Below are 21,125 nucleotides of genomic sequence, written 5' to 3'. Positions count from 1 at the left end.
TGGTTCATGATGAAGGACAGCAATTAAAGGCAAATGGTCAGAGGACAGGTCATAGCACTTGTCTACAGAGTGCTTGTTGTCTGGAATACCATTGACGATGAAGAAATCCAGCGCAGACGGAGTGAGCTTGGAATTGTATGAGTAGAAGGTTGGTTCGCCTGTGGCTAGGATCTGGCATGAACTGTTGGCAATAGCTTCCTGAAGTTGCCTGCCACGTGAGCACGATCTGATACCACCCCACCATTGGTGTTTGGCATTGAAGTCGCCTCCTAGTATAAATCTGTTGCCGAACGAACTAATCAGATGGTCGAAGTCAGCCCTGGCCCAGGATTCATTGGGAGGAGATAGGTGGAGGCGATTACTACATTACCGCTGTTAGTTTGTACAATTACACTCGCTATTTGCATCTTCCACGATACCATGGGGGCCTTTGGACTATGTTTGATACCAGATTTTACTAGCAGTGCTGCTCCACCTCTGCAGTTACCGCTAGGATGATTTGCATGGTAAATGTCATATCCTGGAAAGTACAAATTATGACAAGACTGGCAGTGGGTCTCTGTAACCAGCATTATATCCAGTGAGTTGGCACCAAGGAAGACTTTTAGCTCATCGTTGTTTCTGAGGAGTCCCCGTGCGTTCCATAATCCGATTTTTATATTTGTCGCAGTCATTAGGAAATTAGTTTTTGTACCAGTTCACGGAATGCTTTGTTGGCATCCATCGACTCCTGAACAAGCCTAAAAAGCTTGATCCATTCGGGAATTAACATCCTGTAAGGCTTTTTCCAGCGTCTTAAATTTATGATCAATTCCGTGTTCGTCCGGTATGTAAGTTGGGGGAGAAACGGTTGGTTTCTCCAAGCCGTTGTTCTTCAATCTCGTATTTTGACGAGCCATGTCAGCGTAAGAAAAGCCATTTTTAACTACTGACTCAGAAATAATTTGTGCCTCTGAATTTGTGAAGTTGTTGGTGCTGGGCCTTCCAGCCTGCCTTAGTCCGTCCTTAGGTAACCTAACAGCTGGTTTTAGTTTTTTGATTAGCTCAATTCTCACCTGACAGACTTTGTCGTTGGATGCATGATTTTGTCCACAGTTCGCACATATGTACTTCTCTGGTAGACCTGCCAGGCATAAGTTGGAGTTAGTTTGGTGATCCTGTGAACACTTGCCACAGACTGGATTTTTAAGGCAGTAATTTCGGGTGTGCCCAAAGTCTTGACAATTAAAACATTGCACCAGATCCTTTCTCCGGTTGGCACGCTCTACAGTAACCCTGTGTCTTCCACATGGGTTATTTTTAATGCATCAGACACATTTGGTGCTTGCCTAAGATTGACATAAAATAGATTTTGTCTAGTTTTAGCATTGACTGCTTGCTCGTCAGATCCATCTTCAATTGGAATTTCTCGCCAATCAGGTCTCCTCGGGCAGTAAGTGTTGAGAACACAGAAACCCTTTTCAGAGAAAGCTCGCTCAATTAATTCTTTAGGAACAGTGGAGTGAATGTTTTTAAGGACCAGTCTAAATGGCTTGTCCTCCTTCAATTGGTGGTGCCAAAACTCACAATTCAATTCAGAGAGTGTTTTGACTACCATTCTGAATGTCATTGCGTCAGTTGTATATATCTTAGAGATGCCCGATTTAGATGTACGGATGTCGTAGTCTGATTCCACTATAACTGCATTGAGTGCTCTTTCCAACTTATCAATGCTGTTAATTTTGGGTACACAGATAGCTGGATCCTGAGCTTGTAAGGTAGCTTGTCGGTGATCTCGGCCTAAAAGTAGGCACTTAATTAGGTCGGGAAAAATGTTAACTAGGCTGTCAGGTAGAACATTTCTCCAACTGCAATTTTTGGAGTTCAGACTCGGGGTCCCGACCCGAAGCGGTAGCCACTGGGCATTAATTGAGTTTAAACCAGTGAGCGAGAAAGTGCGTCCGAGCTATCCGAGAATAAAAGTGATCTCTCAAAATTACAGAAAAAAAAGAGAAATTCAACAATTCGATAATTCAACCAATTCAACCAAAACCCAGTGAATCGGAAAATTTATATTTCGATTAACTTTAGTGCCAACCCCTAGAGGGTAAGTTTTGTGCGTGTGTTGTGGTTCAGAATTTTTTTGTTAAGGGAATAAAATTACAGGTGGCACCTAGGAAAATATTTAATTTCAAGAAAATAACCATTGCCAGTGCGACCAGTGAAGGAAGCATAAATTGCCGACCAGGAGGTGTAATTCTGGATTGCATCAGACGCCACCGTTAAGCGCAGAAAACATGATTTAATTGAATTCACTATATTAACATTATCTACATATATACCCATTTTACCTTACACCGCTTCACACCTGACCGACTGCTTGTTAAGCAGATCGGCAAACAGTCAAGCAGATCAGCATTAGTTATTCCGATAGGAAAAAATAAATTCCACCTTATGTTAGGAAATTCATTTAAGTTAGGTTGTAAGAGAAATAGCATTCATTTAGGGCAATTCCTTTCTTTTCTTTCCTTCTCCCTTGATCCCATATTCCTTCCTCTTCCCACATAAGCGAAAGCCCGCCTAAACTGGCGTGAGCAAAAGAATGAGGTAAAAAGAGAAGAAAGAGTACCGCAGTAGGAGAGCGGCTCAAAAGAGCAGATCAAAAAGAAACAGCTCTCTTAGGATTAAAAGGCGGTGTAAGCTGATTTCTCTTCCACAGGCAACCACTTGAAGCGCTTCATCGTGGGAAATGCAGAGTGAGTAATATAAAGGTTTTATTTAAATGAGAAAGCAGCTGCCGGAAGAAAAATCAAATAATTAGCTACTGCGGCGCTACTTGTTTTCCAAGTTCACTGTTTACCAATAATAAATTAAAAAAAAAAAGAAATTTTAAAATGGAAATGAAAATTGCTCATTTTTAATTTTTACCCTTGCCCCAATCTTCGCTATTTGCTAAAATCTTAAAAGAATAAAAACAAAAAATTTAAAAATTAAAATGCACATCCCTATATAACCTACTTCCCCTATTCTTAATGCCCAGCATAAATATTCCTTTTTTGTTAAGCAAACAAAAATTTTACATTTTTCATATATATCTGTTGCGTTAATGTCTACATGAACGCCACATTCCAAAAAGTCTTTTAAAAAGTTAAATCTAGATGTTAAAAATTTGTAAGTTAGGGTAGTCATTTAGGATATGTTGTCTAAACCTGTTCCAGTTAAAACATTGTCAGTTTTTAAGTTTATTCTATGTTAAAAATTAAATTTTATAATGATTAAATCAGAGTAAATCTCTCTAGGGGTGCCATGCGTCGACGGAAGGTGTATGTCGTGTAAAGTATAGCATACTTGTAGGGATCACCGGTTAAGTCAAATGGTTAGTGGTGGTCAAGGTAGGGTGGGCGTCGACAGCTTAACAGCTGCTGTCGTACGAGTGTGCTATGTCCTTGTTTGTCCTTAGTCCTGTCGTCCGATAGTCCTTTAGTTTTTTTGTGGAGATCAATTCCAAAGCACGCAAAATAAATAAGAGTGTGATACGAGACGAGCATGTAGTCGCGATGTCAAATATTCCCCCCCTTTACTCTACCGAGAATTGGTAGCCGGAACCAGCGCGTGCTTGATCGCCCAACTGCAATTTCCATCTGCTCGGGGAAGATATACTCGTAGTTCGCTACACTATCGTAGATTATCCTGTTCCTAAATGTATTAAGCAATTGCGACGATTCCTGGGTATGACTGGGTGGTACCAGAAATTTCGCTTCTTCGAAATTATGCTTCTGTCTCAGCACCTTTAACGGTTGCGTTGAAAGAAACACTACGTTTTAATTGGTCCAAGGCAGCTAACGAAGCTTTTGAGAATTAAAAAAAGCAGCTTTGTAATGTCCCAGTGTTACGTACCCCATATTTTCAACGGCCGTATTATATCCACTGCGACGCCAGTCGCACCGGCGTTGGTGGCGTGCTTATGCAGATAAATGACGAAGGTGTCAAAGTTCCTATCTCTTACATGTGCAAGAAACTTAATCAATGCCAGAGAAATTACTCGGTCAGAAATGCAGTTGCCGCGAAGCCGCCATATTTTTTTTTTTTAATAACTTTTATTCACGTTTACTTTTCTAATTTCATAAAATTTTACTATTTCGAGTAAATAGCCAAAAAATATTAACAAATAATTTGGAAAACCCAAAAACGTCCTAGCAATCAAAACTGAATCGATGTTGCCAGAAGCAGTAACGTAGTTTAAAGCATCGTTCGGCGATGAATTCCCAACTTTCCTCATTGACATACAGCTCTATCACGATGTTGTCGCAGAACTGAGGGACCTGCCGCTCCACATCATTGCAGTCTAGGGTGGAGCGATTGACCACGGCCCACTTGTCGGTGTTTAGGCCCGGGTTCTGCGACTCCTCACGTCCTCAGGAGGCCGAAGAACTCGATTAAGGGCTGGCAGGAGTGCGGCGGGCACATACCATGGACGGCTGACATGACCCATTGGGCGGTTTCCTCATCCTCGCAGACCACTAGCATGCTGGAGTCGAACGTCTGCGGATAGATACTCGTAAGGCCCACAGTATTAAAAAGTATGTATGTACCATGTATGCACCATGTTAGCTAAGGTTGAGGTATGAAGCCTATGGTGGCAAACAGCAGCGCCAGATGAAATCCCCGTTACAAGTAAGAAGAACAGCGCGGCATTCTGTGGCGAGTTCTTGGTTAGACGGGTCGAATAAAGGAAAATAAGAAGTTTAACCTACGCATCGGCGTCGGTTGGCGTTCACAATTAGGGCAACGGTGTCCACACCGTCCGCGTCCGAACTCTGGTTTGTTATCACCAGACCGTATCGCCGGTTCTCGGGCATTGTGTTCGCATACGGCGGCCAAGTATCCCGCCTTCTGCAATTCCTATTTTCCTATTTTTGCACTCCACCAGTTGCTCCACTGCGCTGCTGCTGGTCCTCGGCTCCGACTTGCACGCCATTATTTGTGTGGGAATTGGTTCGAGTAAGAATACTCGCAGTGAACTGTGGTCCAGAAATCGATTTTCTTGGCGTAAAGTCGAGTTTTCGATGTTAATATATCTATTTTAATTCTAAATTAAATAAATCATACATTAATAAAAAATTTTAATTCAAACCTTGAAAAGTGGCAACAAAACTTGTTGACAGCTTTTAAAAGTGTGCTAGCGAACAGCTGATTTCTGAAAAGAAAGAAAATGAAATAAAATATTTAGTTGCTTTATACATTGTGCCACACGTGTAAAAATGGTCCAGAAAATTCAACTTAATTATGAAAAGTCATCTTCCAATTTATGTGTATTATTTTTTAGAATACTAACATGCGTTCTCCGTTTTTTCGTGGCATATAACTAATAAGCTGTTCCATGCTGAAAGCAACTAATTTGTCCAGATTGTACTTGTGTGTGTTGTCTTTAGCCACAAATCGAAAACTCATCCTTATTTGTCCCCCTTTTCTCACTATTTGGACGCAATTTTACGCAACTTTTCGAAATATGGCGCAGAAACAATCGAAAAATTCAATGTGTATTGGACTGGATATACAGGGTGGGCCATCTAAATGTGACCCACGACAACTCTTAATAACTTTGACATACATTGTCAAATCGACCAACGTCATACCACATCTGATTCTTCATTTCAAGTAGTCATTACTATGGATAACTACACTCCACCAACGATCAATCGAAGCCACTTTTGATGCCAATTGTGCGTAGAAAGCGAATGCATAACTTCTGGTTCCAACAAGATGGCCCGATCTAACGCCACCCGACTTTTATTTGTGGGGATTTTTGAACTCTAAAGTGTACATCAACAAGCCAAGGACTTTAACTCAACTCAAGGCGAACATCGAACGTGAAATAGCGGCCATACCTAAAGCTACGCTCGAGAAAGTGATGAAAACTGCCGAACAAAGAGCCAATTTCGTCATCAGGGAAAAAGGCGAGCACATGATCCAAATAATATTTTAGATGTTAATAATATTAATCTCCTTGAATTAAAATAAATGCCTGTGCAAAATTAACAAATTGTCTTTTTCTTAACAATTTTATTTACGAATCACACGGGTCACAAGTAGATGGCCCACCCTGTACACCAAGATTAATAAAAATGCTTTGGAATCCAAGATCTTAAAGGAAATAGACAAAAAAAATCAGTAATTTTTATAGTTACATTTGTAAGTATCTTTCCAAATATAACTACATGCTTGAACGATTTATGTCTGGCTGGCGTCTAAAATATCAATTACACTCGATGAAACCAGCAAGACACCACAGCAATGGACGTCTTATACAAATGCGGGCACAAGATTAAAAAGGAAATTTGCATCTGAGCTTGCAGATGAAAATAATTGTGATGCAAATCTTCTTGCACATGCTGCAGCACTCTCTGCGCAGAAACAAAGCAGGAAGGAACGGCTTTTATTCTTAAGAAAACCATAACAACACCCGAATAATCATCTGAATCGAGAAAGCAATTTGGTATACAAAAACCCATTCTACTTGCTCCCGATAAAGCTTTCCTTCTAGAAAATTCTCTTACAAAACAGCAATACATGAACACTAGATTTATGAATACAAGTCGCCACAGTAACATTTATCCAAACTACTATAGTCTAGTAATGGAATCTAAATTACAATGCCGTCCTGTAAATATAAACGTAACAGAAACCTGTGCCCAAGTATCATTACAAAACCTTTTGGATCATACTGCGTACAGAATTATTAAAATGCAGGCTGATGTTTTAAATCAGTTCTCAAACAGTTCTGAAACTAATATGCAGCTATGGATTTGATGGTTCAACGGGTCATTCAATATACAAGCAGAAGTTTACTACCGAAACACCTGGCAAACAGCTTTCAGATCACTCAATTTTTGTCACTTCTTCTTCCCATAAAAATTATAGACTCTTTTGAAAACAAAATATGGAATAATTCATAAAATATTGGTTCACGATTACCAGATTAATAATTCGAGCTTGGTTCTACTAGGATACATAGGCTTCTCAAGCTTGCAACATAGCTTACAAGAAAGATAGATTGTCACATTCAATTGTCGCAACTGATATATTTCATAGAGCTGTAGATTTCTCGGATCCATTATTGTCTAGTATTTCTCAAAAGAGGTATTACGTGTAGTACGTATTGCAGTGTCGAGTCCCCGACTATCTGATACCCGTTACTCAGCTAGTGGAAGTGCGAAGGAGAGTCTTCAACACTGACAGATTTTGATGGTTTGTGGGCGTTAGAGTGGGCGTGGCAAAAAGTTTTTTTGTAGATCGATAGAAATTTACAAGACCAATACAAAACTGAAAAATACCAAAACATTTTTTAAAATTTGCGATTTTAAGCAAATCGATGGAAATTTTTAAGACTAACAAAAATTTGAGAAAATATCAACTCATTTTTATACCCGTTACTCCTAGAGTAAACTAGTATACTAGATTCGTTGAAAAGTATGTAACAGGCAGAAGGAAGCGTTTCTGACAATATAAAGTATATATATTCTTGATCAGGATCAATAGCCGAGTCGATCTGGCCATGTCCGTCTGTCCGTTCGTCCGTCTGTCTGTCCGTATGAACGTCGAGATCTCAGGAACTACAAAATCTAGAAAGTTGAGATTAAGCATACAGACTCCCAAGACATAGAAGCAGCGCAAGTTTGTCGATTCATGTTGCCACGCCCACTCTAACGCCCACAAACCGCCCAAAACTGCCACGCCCACACTTTTGAAAAATGTTTTGATATTTTTTCATTTTTGTATTGGTCTTGTAAATTTCTTTCGATTTGCCAAAACACTTTTTGCCACGCCCACAAACCGCCCAAAGCTGCCACGCCCACACTTTTGAAAAATGTTTTGATATTTTTTAATTTTTGTATTAGTCTTGTAAATTTCTATCGATTTGCAAAAAAACTTTTTACCAAGCCCACTCTAACGCCCACAAACCGCCAAAAACTGTCAGCGTTGAAAACTCTTTCCCGCACTTCCACAATCTGAGTGACGGGTATCAGATAGTCGGGGAACTCGACTATAGCGTTCTCTCTTGTTTAAAAGTGTGGGCGTGGCAGCTTTGAGCGGTTTGTGGGCTTTAGGGTGGTCGTGAAAACATGAGTCAACAAACTTGCGCTGCCTCTATATGGAGTGTGCAATTTCTAGCTTTTATAGTTCCTGAGATCTCGACGTTCATACGGACAGACGGACATGACCAGATCGACTCGGGTATTGATCCTGATCAAGAATATATATACTTTATATGTTCGGAAACGCTTCCTTCTGCCTGTTACATACTTTTCAACGAATCTAGTATACCCTTTTACTCTACGAGAAACGGGTATAAAAATCGATTTCTGGACCACAGTTCACTGCGAGTATTCTTACTCGAACCGATTCCCACACAAATAATGGCGTGCAAGTCGGAGCCGAGGACCAGCAGCAGCGCAGTGGAGCAACTGGTGGAGTGCAAAAATAGGAAAATAGGAATTGCAGAAGGCGGGATACTTGGCCGCCGTATGCGAACACAATGCCCGAGAACCGGCGATACGGTCTGGTGATAACAAACCAGAGTTCGGACGCGGACGGTGTGGACACCGTTGCCCTAATTGTGAACGCCAACCGACGCCGATGCGTAGGTTAAACTTCTTATTTTCCTTTATTCGACCCGTCTAACCAAGAACTCGCCACAGAATGCCGCGCTGTTCTTCTTACTTGTAACGGGGATTTCATCTGGCGCTGCTGTTTGCCACCATAGGCTTCATACCTCAACCTTAGCTAACATGGTGCATACATGGTACATACATACTTTTTAATACTGTGGGCCTTACGAGTATCTATCCGCAGACGTTCGACTCCAGCATGCTAGTGGTCTGCGAGGATGAGGAAACCGCCCAATGGGTCATGTCAGCCGTCCATGGTATGTGCCCGCCGCACTCCTGCCAGCCCTTAATCGAGTTCTTCGGCTTCCTGAGGACGTGAGGAGTCGCAGAACCCGGGCCTAAACACCGACAAGTGGGCCGTGGTCAATCGCTCCACCCTAGACTGCAATGATGTGGAGCGGCAGGTCCCTCAGTTCTGCGACAACATCGTGATAGAGCTGTATGTCAATGAGGAAAGTAGGGAATTCATCGCCGAACGATGCTTTACACTACGTTACTGCTTCTGGCAACTTCGATTCAGTAAAATTTTTAACTTTTAAACTTTTTAACAATCGCCGAGCCTAATAAAAATATTACATAAATAACTGCCGACGAAATTCATCACACCAAAAACTTACCACTAGGGCTCAGCGCGGCGTATAGCGGTGGCTTAGGTTTTACCATCCTGCTGACTTCCTCTTCTCGCCTCCCAGGCTACTTAAAGACAATTTTTATATTGGATTGACAGCACCGATGACGCCTAGATTTGAAATGGCCGATCGAGCCGTTAGCTGCTTTCTCTGGGTCGTCAATATCGGCTTGCGGTAATTTGAAGCTCTAGTCAGAGAATAGACCGTGCCATTCCAAGGCGTTTGTCGCCGATTGCTTGTGCAACCAGCAGGGAGGCTTTTCTCGGCCCTCTGTTGTCTCCTTGCCTTTCTGGGCTTGTAACCAGCCTGTTCTCTGAATTGTTCTTGTGCGCAATGTATATGCATGCGGCATTTGTTGCCATGTCCAGGATGGAATCATGAGCGAGCATTAGGGCAAGTTTTCCGCTTATATGGTTTATATAAACAAAAAATATAGCTTAACATTTAATTATATAGACTTATGACGAAATTTAGATTTAGTAACAACCGCTTTTGACAACTTTTCCACTTGACTCTCGACTCTACACTCGCTCCCTTCCTATCGATAACTTGCTCTTGTCTAGGGTTACATTGTAATTAGGGCTGCAATGTAGAAGTATCGAAACATTTAATACCTGTTTAGTACGTACAACCACTGCACTATTGTCCAGAATTAGATTTTTGGGCATAAAGTCGAAAAATTGAGTTACATGGTTTAAACTTCACACATTTTATTGTTATAGCATTGATAATTTGTGAAAAAAATGCGACCACGCCCACGCTCGTCGCCCCTGCAAACTAATTAATAGTAGATTTAGAATAAATACATATTATTTCCCGAATTTCGCAAAGTATCGCGAATTTTTGAATTTTCGCGAATTTTGATTTTTTTGTGGCGTTATGTTGGTACTCCTGTCTATCCCTTATGCCGACAAGCTGGGCCATTTTGAATGTACACTTAATTGTTGACAGCTGATTTGCATGCACGTGTTTTGGATCGTCTTCGATTATTACCTATTCAAAAAAAATGGGTCAAAGAACCAGTATCCAATTTTGTGTAAAAAACAAAATTAAGTGGGCGGATGCATGTTGAATGTGAGGATGAATGTTGACTGTGGCGTCGGGGTGACGAATCGTGGGTTTATGGTTATGAAGTGGAAACCAAAGCTCAATCATCTCAATGGAAGCTGCCGCACAAAGGTGCCCTAAACTGAAGAGGCCCATGAAAGGACGACGTAATCCTAGTAACATTGTAAGATGCCCAGTTTTTCTTGAGATTCTCTTTAATCTCTTTGAAGACATGATACAAGTATTCAATTACGACACCTGGGGGTACCTTACCACCGGAAATGAAATCGTAACACCAGGATATTGCCGTTTCAATGTTAGAATTTTTTGATAACGCGATCTTGATACACTCCCCCTATTCGCAAATTCAGCGTTGGGGATTAACACTTCTTTTTCTTCCTCGATTGAGTAAATCTTGAATGACAGCGATATGCTTAAGCAATAGAAGAAATGTTAATAATTCTGTTTCTATGGTACTGGAGAAGAGTTTAGATGGAATTATTGAAAGGAAAAAAGTATCAAGCTTGCCCTTCTGGAAGATACAGTGATTGAAGGTTGTGAGCCTGACTTTTGCGATGTTGTTGACAATTGCTTTGATAAAATTGATCCTTAAAGAAAATAGGAATCTTTGCAGCAGGTACCGTTATTAAGAAATTGCCAACTGCTCTCAGATGCGGAATTAAAACAGCGCGGGACTGGTTCTTTTGATATGAAATGCGAAATTAACCATTATCTTATGTGTGCAAAACGGTTTGATAATACGCCTGTTTAACTAATATATGCAGGTTATCAGCCTGTTGGAATATGCAAACGTTGGAGCCAAAAAAAAAAAGCTTACATTGATATTTCAAAGCCAGTTATTGCTGCTTTATACGTGGGTGAAGTAGATTTGGCAGGTATGCTAATGGAGCTCTACAAAATTTGCCACCGATCAATAAAGTGGTACATCAGAATTTCCTTTATAAAATTGAAACCTTACGACCGTGGAGTCATCAGTAGAGTTGGTAAAGGAAATGTTTAGTTGCTCATGATTTCGTTAAACATTAAATTTAATAAACATACAGTAATTAAGACTAACATCTAAAAGTGCGATTATGTATAGATAGCCGAAAGGTGAACCAAGTGACACGCAAGGATGCTTATCCAATGCCCATCATAGATGGCATCCTAAGCCGGTTGCCAAAGCCGGTTGCCAAAGCCGGTTGCCCAGTAGAGACAAGTTCGCGTGATAAAACAGCTTTTACGGTACCAGGTAGACCTCTCTACCACTTCACCGTAATGCCATTTGGTCTTACCAACGCGCTCTCAACGAGGAGAAGGAGAGTCTTAAACACAGTTTTTGGCGGTTTGTAGGCGTTATAGTGGGCGTGGCAGAAAGTTTTATTTTAAATCGATAAAAATTTACAAGACTAATACAAAAATGAAAAAATATCAAAACATTTTTCAAAAGTGTGTGAGTAGCAGCTTTGGGCGGTTTGTGGGCGTTAGACTGGGCGTGGCAAAAAGTTTTTTGGCAAATCGATAGAAATTTACAAGACCAATACAAAAATGAAAAAATATCACAACATTTTTCAAAAGTGTGGGCGTGGCAGTTTTGGGCGGTTTGTGGGCGTTAGAGTGGGCGTGGCAACATGAATCGACAAACTTGCGCTGCGTCTATATCTCTGGAGTCTGTATGCTTAATCTCAACTTTCTAGCTTTTGTAGTTCCTGATACCCTTATACCCTTTTACTCTACGAGTAACGGGTATAAAAAGCAGCTTTGTAATGTTCCAGTGTTACGTACCCCATATTTTCAACGGCCGTATTATATCCACTGCGACGCCAGTCGCACCGGCGTTGGTGGCGTGCTTATGCAGATAAATGACGAAGGTGTCAAAGTTCCTATCTCTTACATGTGCAAGAAACTTAATCAATGCCAGAGAAATTACTCGGTCAGATATGCAGTTGCCGCGAAGCCGCCATATTTTTTTTTTTAATAACTTTTATTCACGTTTACTTTTCTAATTTCATAAAATTTTACTATTTCGAGTAAATAGCCAAAAAATATTAACAAATAATTTGGAAAACCCAAAAACGTCCTAGCAATCAAAACTGAATCGATGTTGCCAGAAGCAGTAACGTAGTTTAAAGCATCGTTCGGCGATGAATTCCCAACTTTCCTCATTGACATACAGCTCTATCACGATGTTGTCGCAGAACTGAGGGACCTGCCGCTCCACATCATTGCAGTCTAGGGTGGAGCGATTGACCACGGCCCACTTGTCGGTGTTTAGGCCCGGGTTCTGCGACTCCTCACGTCCTCAGGAGGCCGAAGAACTCGATTAAGGGCTGGCAGGAGTGCGGCGGGCACATACCATGGACGGCTGACATGACCCATTGGGCGGTTTCCTCATCCTCGCAGACCACTAGCATGCTGGAGTCGAACGTCTGCGGATAGATACTCGTAAGGCCCACAGTATTATGTATGTATGTACCATGTATGCACCATGTTAGCTAAGGTTGAGGTATGAAGCCTATGGTGGCAAACAGCAGCGCCAGATGAAATCCCCGTTACAAGTAAGAAGAACAGCGCGGCATTCTGTGGCGAGTTCTTGGTTAGACGGGTCGAATAAAGGAAAATAAGAAGTTTAACCTACGCATCGGCGTCGGTTGGCGTTCACAATTAGGGCAACGGTGTCCACACCGTCCGCGTCCGAACTCTGGTTTGTTATCACCAGACCGTATCGCCGGTTCTCGGGCATTGTGTTCGCATACGGCGGCCAAGTATCCCGCCTTCTGCAATTCCTATTTTCCTATTTTTGCACTCCACCAGTTGCTCCACTGCGCTGCTGCTGGTCCTCGGCTCCGACTTGCACGCCATTATTTGTGTGGGAATCGGTTCGAGTAAGAATACTCGCAGTGAACTGTGGTCCAGAAATCGATTTTTTTGGCGTAAAGTCGAGTTTTCGATGTTAATATATCTATTTTAATTCTAAATTAAATAAATCATACATTAATAAAAAATTTTAATTCAAACCTTGAAAAGTGGCAACAAAACTTGTTGACAGCTTTTAAAAGTGTGCTAGCGAACAGCTGATTTCTGAAAAGAAAGAAAATGAAATAAAATATTTAGTTGCTTTATATTGTGCCACACGTGTAAAATTGGTCCAGAAAATTCAACTTAATTATGAAAAGTCATCTTCCAATTTATGTGTATTATTTTTTAGAATACTAACATGCGTTCTCCGTTTTTTCGTGGCATATAACTAATAAGCTGTTCCATGCTGAAAGCAACTAATTTGTCCAGATTGTACTTGTGTGTGTTGTCTTTAGCCACAAATCGAAAACTCATCCTTATTTGTCCCCCTTTTCTCACTATTTGGTAATATATAGGCAACTTTTCGAAATATGGCGCAGAAACAATCGAAAAATTCAATGTGTATTGGACTGGATATACAGGGTGGGCCATCTAAATGTGACCCACGACAACTCTTAATAACTTTGACATACATTGTCAAATCGACCAACGTCATACCACATCTGATTCTTCATTTCAAGTAGTCATTACTATGGATAACTACACTCCACCAACGATCAATCGAAGCCACTTTTGATGCCAATTGTGCGTAGAAAGCGAATGCATAACTTCTGGTTCCAACAAGATGGCCCGATCTAACGCCACCCGACTTTTATTTGTGGGGATTTTTGAACTCTAAAGTGTACATCAACAAGCCAAGGACTTTAACTCAACTCAAGGCGAACATCGAACGTGAAATAGCGGCCATACCTAAAGCTACGCTCGAGAAAGTGATGAAAACTGCCGAACAAAGAGCCAATTTCGTCATCAGGGAAAAAGGCGAGCACATGATCCAAATAATATTTTAGATGTTAATAATATTAATCTCCTTGAATTAAAATAAATGCCTGTGCAAAATTAACAAATTGTCTTTTCCTTAACAATTTTATTTACGAATCACACGGGTCACAAGTAGATGGCCCACCCTGTACACCAAGATTAATAAAAATGCTTTGGAATCCAAGATCTTAAAGGAAATAGACAAAAAAAATCAGTAATTTTTATAGTTACATTTGTAAGTATCTTTCCAAATATAACTACATGCTTGAACGATTTATGTCTGGCTGGCGTCTAAAATATCAATTACACTCGATGAAACCTGCAAGACACCACAGCAATGGACGTCTTATACAAATGCGGGCACAAGATTAAAAAGGAAATTTGCATCTGAGCTTGCAGATGAAAATAATTGTGATGCAAATCTTCTTGCACATGCTGCAGCACTCTCTGCGCAGAAACAAAGCAGGAAGGAACGGCTTTTATTCTTAAGAAAACCATAACAACACCCGAATAATCATCTGAATCGAGAAAGCAATTTGGTATACAAAAACCCATTCTACTTGCTCCCGATAAAGCTTTCCTTCTAGAAAATTCTCTTACAAAACAGCAATACATGACCACTAGATTTATGAATACAAGTCGCCACAGTAACATTTATCCAAACTACTATAGTCTAGTAATGGATTCTAAATTACAATGCCGTCCTGTAAATATAAACGTAACAGAAACCTGTGCCCAAGTATCATTACAAAACCTTTTGGATCATACTGCGTACAGAATTATTAAAATGCAGGCTGATGTTTTAAATCAGTTCTCAAACAGTTCTGAAACTAATATGCAGCTATGGATTTGATGGTTCAACGGGTCATTCAATATACAAGCAGAAGTTTACTACCGAAACACCTGGCAAACAGCTTTCAGATCACTCAATTTTTGTCACTTCTTCTTCCCATAAAAATTATAGACTCTTTTGAAAACAAAATATGGAATAATTCATAAAATATTGGTTCACGATTACCAGATTAATAATTCGAGCTTGGTTCTACTAGGATACATAGGCTTCTCAAGCTTGCAACATAGCTTACAAGAAAGATAGATTGTCACATTCAATTGTCGCAACTGATATATTTCATAGAGCTGTAGATTTCTCGGATCCATTATTGTCTAGTATTTCTCAAAAGAGGTATTACGTGTAGTACGATTTGCAGTGTCGAGTCCCCGACTATCTGATACCCGTTACTCAGCTAGTGGAAGTGCGAAGGAGAGTCTTCAACACTGACAGATTTTGATGGTTTGTGGGCGTTAGAGTGGGCGTGGCAAAAAGTTTTTTTGTAGATCGATAGAAATTTACAAGACCAATACAAAACTGGAAAAATATCAAAACATTTTTTAAAATTTGTGGGAGTAAGGGTGAGCGTGGCCAAACGATTTTAAGCAAATCGATGGAAATTTTCAAGACTAACAAAAATTTTAGAAAATATCAACTCATTTTTATACCCGTTACTCGTAGAGTAAAAGGGTATACTAGATTCGTTGAAAAGTATGTAACAGGCAGAAGGAAGCGTTTCCGACAATATAAAGTATATATATTCTTGATCAGGATCAATAGCCGAGTCGATCTGGCCATGTCCGTCTGTCTGTTCGTCTGTCTGTCTGTCCGTATGAACGTCGAGATCTCAGGAACTACAAAATCTAGAAAGTTGAGATTAAGCATACAGACTCCCAAGACATAGAAGCAGCGCAAGTTTGTCGATTCATGTTTCCACGCCCACTCTAACGCCCACAAACCGCCCAAAGCTGCCACGCCCACACTTTTGAAAAGTGTTTTGATATTTTTTCATTTTTGTATTGGTCTTATAAATTTCTATCGATTTGCCAAAAACTTTTTGCCAAGCCCACTCTAACGCCCACAAACCGCCAAAAACTGTCAGCGTTGAAAACTCTTTCACGCACTTCCACTATCTGAGTAACATCAGATAGTCGGGGAACTCGACTGTAGCGTTCTCTCTTGTTTAAAAGTGTGGGCGTGGCAGTTTTGTGCGGTTTGTGGGCTTTAGGGTGGTCGTGAGAACATGGGTCAACAAACTTGCGCTGCCTCTATATGGAGTGTGCACTTTCTAGCTTTTATAGTTCCTGAGATCTCGACGTTCATACGGACAGACGGACCTGGCCAGATCGACTCGGGTATTGATCCTGATCAAGAATATATATATACTTTATATGGTCGGAAACGCTTCCTTCTGCCTGTTACATACTTTTCAACGAATCTAGTATACCCTTTTACTCTACGAGAAACGGGTATAAAAATCGATTTCTGGACCACAGTTCACTGCGAGTATTCTTACTCGAACCAATTCCCCCAAAAATTAAAGGGAAAGAGGGATACTTGGCCGCCGTATGCGAACACAATGCCCGAGAACCGGCGATACGGTCTGGTGATAACAAACCAGAGTTCGGACGCGGACGGTGTGGACACCGTTGCCCTAATTGTGAACGCCAACCGACGCCGATGCGTAGGTTAAACTTCTTATTTTCCTTTATTCGACCCGTCTAACCAAGAACTCGCCACAGAATGCCGCGCTGTTCTTCTTACTTGTAACGGGGATTTCATCTGGCGCTGCTGTTTGCCACCATAGGCTTCATACCTCAACCTTAGCTAACATGGTGCATACATGGTACATACATACTTTTTAATACTGTGGGCCTTACGAGTATCTATCCGCAGACGTTCGACTCCAGCATGCTAGTGGTCTGCGAGGATGAGGAAACCGCCCAATGGGTCATGTCAGCCGTCCATGGTATGTGCCCGCCGCACTCCTGCCAGCCCTTAATCGAGTTCTTCGGCTTCCTGAGGACGTGAGGAGTCGCAGAACCCGGGCCTAAACACCGACAAGTGGGCCGTGGTCAATCGCTCCACCCTAGACTGCAATGATGTGGAGCGGCAGGTCCCTCAGTTCTGCGACAACATCGTGATAGAGCTGTATGTCAATGAGGAAAGTAGGGAATTCATCGCCGAACGATGCTTTACACTACGTTACTGCTTCTGGCAACTTCGATTCAGTAAAATTTTTAACTTTTAAACTTTTTAACAATCGCCGAGCCTAATAAAAATATTACATAAATAACTGCCGACGAAATTCATCACACCAAAAACTTACCACTAGGGCTCAGCGCGGCGTATAGCGGTGGCTTAGGTTTTACCATCCTGCTGACTTCCTCTTCTCGCCTCCCAGGCTACTTAAAGACAATTTTTATATTGGATTGACAGCACCGATGACGCCTGGATTTGAAATGGGCGATCGAGCCGTTAGCTGCTTTCTCTGGGTCGTCAATATCGGCTTGCGGTAATTTGAAGCTCTAGTCAGAGAATAGACCGTGCCATTCCAAGGCGTTTGTCGCCGATTGCTTGTGCAACCAGCAGGGAGGCTTTTCTCGGCCCTCTGTTGTCTCCTTGCCTTTCTGGGCTTGTAACCAGCCTGTTCTCTGAATTGTTCTTGTGCGCAATGTATATGCATGCGGCATTTGTTGCCATGTCCAGGATGGAATCATGAGCGAGCATTAGGGCAAGTTTTCCGCTTATATGGTTTATATAAACAAAAAATATAGCTTAACATTTAATTATATAGACTTATGACGAAATTTAGATTTAGTAACAACCGCTTTTGACAACTTTTCCACTTGACTCTCGACTCTACACTCGCTCCCTTCCTATCGATAACTTGCTCTTGTCTAGGGTTACATTGTAATTAGGGCTGCAATGTAGAAGTATCGAAACATTTAATACCTATTTAGTACGTACAACCACTGCACTATTGTCCAGAATTAGATTTTTGGGCATAAAGTCGAAAAATTGAGTTACATGGTTTAAACTTCACACATTTTATTGTTATAGCATTGATAATTTGTGAAAAAAATGCGACCACGCCCACGCTCGTCGCCCCTGCAAACTAATTAATAGTAGATTTAGAATAAATACATATTATTTCCCGAATTTCGCAAAGTATCGCGAATTTTTGAATTTTCGCGAATTTTGATTTTTTTGTGGCGTTATGTTGGTACTCCTGTCTATCCCTTATGCCGACAAGCTGGGCCATTTTGAATGTACACTTAATTGTTGACAGCTGATTTGCATGCACGTGTTTTGGATCGTCTTCGATTATTACCTATTCAAAAAAATGGGTCAAAGAACCTGTATCCAATTTTGTGTAAAAAACAAAATTAAGTGGGCGGATGCATTCCGAATGTTGACTGTGGCGTCGTGGTCACGAATCGTGGGTTTATGGTTATGAAGTGGAAACCAAAGCTCAATCATCTCAATGGAAGCTGCCGCACAAAGGTGCCCTAAACTGAAGAGGCCCATGAAAGGACGACGTAATCCTAGTAACATTGTAAGATACCCAGTTTTTCTTGAGATTCTCTTTAATCTCTTTGAAAACATGATACAAGTATTCAATTACGACACCTGGGGGTACCTTACCACCGGAAATGAAATCGTAACACCAGGATATTGCCGATTCAGTGCTAGAATTTTTTGATAACGTGATCTTGATACACTCCCCATATTCGCAAATTCAGAGTTGGGGATAAACAATTATTTTTCTTCCTCGATTGAGAAAATCTTGAATGACAGCGATATGTTTAAGCAGTAGAAGAAATGTTAATAATTCTGTTTCTATGGTACTGGAGAAGAGTTTAGATGGAATTATTGAAAGGAAAAAAGTATCAAGCTTGCCCTTCTGGAAGATACAGTGATTGAAGGTTGTGAGCCTGACTTTTGCGATGTTGTTGACAATTGCTTTGATAAAATTGATCCTTAAAGAAAATAGGAATCTTTGCAGCAGGTACCGTTATTAAGAAATTGCCAACTGCTCTCAGATGCGGAATTAAAACAGCGCGGGACTGGTTCTTTTGATATGAAATGCGAAATTAACCATTATCTTATGTGTGCAAAACGGTTTGATAATACGCCTGTTTAACTAATATCTGCAGGTTATCAGCCTGTTGGAATATGCAAACGTTGGAGCCCAAAAAAAAAGCTTACATTGATATTTCAAGGCCAGTTATTGCTGCTTTATACGTGGGTGAAGTAGATTTGGCAGGTATGCTAATGGAGCTCTACAAAATTTGCCACCGATCAACAAAGTGGTACATCAGAATTTTTTAAACCCAAAGCAAAAACATATTCCCTTTATAAAATTTCAATCGGAAATTGCTAATGAACTCCATTTGCAAAAAAAAACAAGAGAGAACGCTATAGTCGAGTTTCCCGACTATCTGATACCCGTTACTCAGCTAGTAGAAGTGCGAAGGAGAGTCTTCAACACTGACAGTTTTTGGCGGTTTGTGGGCGTTAGAGTAAGCGTGACAAAAAGTTTTTTTGCAAATCGATAGAAATTTACAAGACTAATACAAAAATGAAAAAATATCAAAACATTTTTCAAAAGTGTGGGCGTGGCAGTTTTGGGCGGTTCGTGGGCGTTAGAGTGGGCGTGGCAGCATGATTCGACAAACTTGCGCTGCGTCTATGTCCCTGGAGTCTGTATGCTTAATCTCAACTTTCTAGCTTTTGTAGTTCCTGAGATCTCGACGTTCATACGGACAGACAGACGGACGGACAGACGGATGGACAGACGGACATGGCCAAATCGACTCGGCTATTGATCCTGATCAAGAATATATATACTTTATATGGTCGGAAACGCTTCCTTCTCCCTGTTACATACTTTTCAACGAATCTAGTATACCCTTTTACTCTACGAGTAACGGGTATAAAAAGAGAAGTCGACCAACAAATGCAGAAAGAGAAAGCTCAGTAGTATATTCAAACAGTGTTTCTTCAAACAAATAAGTACAAATTTCGGATCAATCCTACAGTTATGATAACATTATGAACATTGGGTGGTTTTTGGAGAAAGGGGACGTTGCAGACAGTGCAAAAATGCAACATCAAATGCCTTAAATAAAAAACCCATCTGTGCTTATACACTACTACTGCCAAACGTTGCTCACCAGCACCTTTCGGTACCGCCCAAACTAATGGGCGTGGCATACTAACATTTTTTGGAAACGCTTGTATATTTTGTTTATGAGCGTTGGGATCACGTTTGCTAGACATATTAAAGTGATTATGCTTTATTTCGTTATGCGCTGAATAGGCAAGAATACCTCTTAACAGGTCGTTACAAGATATATAATTATTAGATATCTTCCTTTTAAAATCGTAATCATTAATCCCGTTGATGATGTGTGTTGATATTGTTGAATTGGTTAACTCACCCTTTTTTGTGTTGAACTGCAAATATTAGATTTCGATCATCCCAACGATATGCGGTTTGAAGGGAGTCTAATGAATTGTTGCGAATCTAAGGACTTGATGGATGATGGGTTGAATTCCGGGAGAAGAGATACCATTTCACTTATACTTCCGTACGAACTATTAATGTTTTCAGATACCGTTGGGCCGCGTTTGTATAAGAAGTTTGGCGGAATCGGGGTATATGGATTTTCGTTATTTTTTGACGATGTTACGAATGTGTATTGTATTGATTTAAATCATAGTGTGGCTGTAAATATGTGCCGAAAGGCGCCTTTGTTGCGTTACAGTGTCCCAAATGAGCGTGGGGAATCGGAGAATTAATTTGGCTGTGACGAATAAGTATACGTTTGCGAATTAACGTGGATTTGCGGTGTCATTGAGAAATGAACGTGTTGCGGAAAGATCGAATGTTGCGGAAAGACAGCGACATTATCGTGTTGCTGTGACGTGATAACATTAACGTGCTGCCGAGACGTAGCAACATTATCGTGTTGCTGTGACGTAACGATATTATACTGTTGCTGAGACGTAGCAATATTATCGTGTTGCTGTGACGTGATAACATTAGCGTGTTGCCGAGACGTGGCAACATTATCGTGTTGCTGTGACGTAGCAACCTTAGCTTGTGACGCAATCGATTGCGAAAGG

The 21,125-nt window shown here is 40.8% G+C and overlaps 3 protein-coding genes across 7 annotated transcripts; 1 reads left to right on the top strand and 2 right to left on the bottom strand.

Annotated features, from left to right (window-relative positions):
* Window positions 1–4,032: 4,032 nt before the first annotated feature.
* LOC26534603 lies at window positions 4,033–9,831 on the bottom strand. Of its 2 annotated transcripts, none has more exons than XM_039377207.2 (6): window positions 9,266–9,831; window positions 8,795–9,208; window positions 5,114–5,176; window positions 4,734–5,057; window positions 4,583–4,675; window positions 4,033–4,521 (listed from the first exon to the last, which is right to left on the bottom strand). In XM_039377207.2, the coding sequence occupies exons 4-6, from the start codon at window positions 4,836–4,838 to the stop codon at window positions 4,387–4,389; spliced, it is 333 nt and encodes a 110-aa protein (XP_039233141.1). In that variant the 5' UTR covers window positions 4,839–5,057; window positions 5,114–5,176; window positions 8,795–9,208; window positions 9,266–9,831; the 3' UTR covers window positions 4,033–4,386. The 2 variants fall into 2 exon arrangements, with proteins under 2 accessions (XP_039233141.1, XP_039233140.1); XM_039377206.2 differs by having other exon boundaries at window positions 8,817–9,208; window positions 9,266–9,830.
* Window positions 8,311–17,122, top strand: LOC26534764. 2 transcript variants are annotated; one of them, XM_039377213.2, is made up of 4 exons: window positions 8,311–8,542; window positions 16,597–16,674; window positions 16,733–16,825; window positions 16,887–17,122. In XM_039377213.2, the coding sequence occupies exons 1-4, from the start codon at window positions 8,516–8,518 to the stop codon at window positions 17,019–17,021; spliced, it is 333 nt and encodes a 110-aa protein (XP_039233147.1). In that variant the 5' UTR covers window positions 8,311–8,515; the 3' UTR covers window positions 17,022–17,122. The 2 variants fall into 2 exon arrangements, with proteins under 2 accessions (XP_039233147.1, XP_039233148.1); XM_039377214.2 differs by lacking the exon at window positions 8,311–8,542 and having other exon boundaries at window positions 16,427–16,678; window positions 16,733–16,902.
* On the bottom strand, window positions 12,264–20,727 carry LOC120322160. Of its 3 annotated transcripts, none has more exons than XR_005561982.2 (6): window positions 20,438–20,727; window positions 17,320–18,324; window positions 16,871–17,262; window positions 13,343–13,405; window positions 12,959–13,286; window positions 12,264–12,904 (listed from the first exon to the last, which is right to left on the bottom strand). XR_005561982.2 is itself a non-coding variant. In XM_039377205.2 (5 exons), the coding sequence occupies exons 3-5, from the start codon at window positions 13,065–13,067 to the stop codon at window positions 12,619–12,621; spliced, it is 333 nt and encodes a 110-aa protein (XP_039233139.1). In that variant the 5' UTR covers window positions 13,068–13,286; window positions 13,343–13,405; window positions 16,871–16,960; the 3' UTR covers window positions 12,264–12,618. The 3 variants fall into 3 exon arrangements, 1 of the variants encoding a protein (XP_039233139.1); XR_005561981.2 differs by having other exon boundaries at window positions 12,963–13,286; window positions 20,438–20,726; XM_039377205.2 differs by lacking the exons at window positions 17,320–18,324; window positions 20,438–20,727 and having other exon boundaries at window positions 12,264–12,753; window positions 12,812–12,904; window positions 12,963–13,286; window positions 16,871–16,960.
* Window positions 20,728–21,125: the final 398 nt, after the last annotated feature.

The sequence above is a fragment of the Drosophila yakuba genome, unplaced genomic scaffold (genome assembly GCF_016746365.2).
Source record: "Drosophila yakuba strain Tai18E2 unplaced genomic scaffold, Prin_Dyak_Tai18E2_2.1 Segkk11_quiver_pilon_scaf, whole genome shotgun sequence".
In the NCBI taxonomy this organism is placed as follows: Eukaryota; Metazoa; Arthropoda; class Insecta; order Diptera; family Drosophilidae; genus Drosophila; species Drosophila yakuba.
This window is presented reverse-complemented; position numbering and strand designations above follow the sequence as displayed.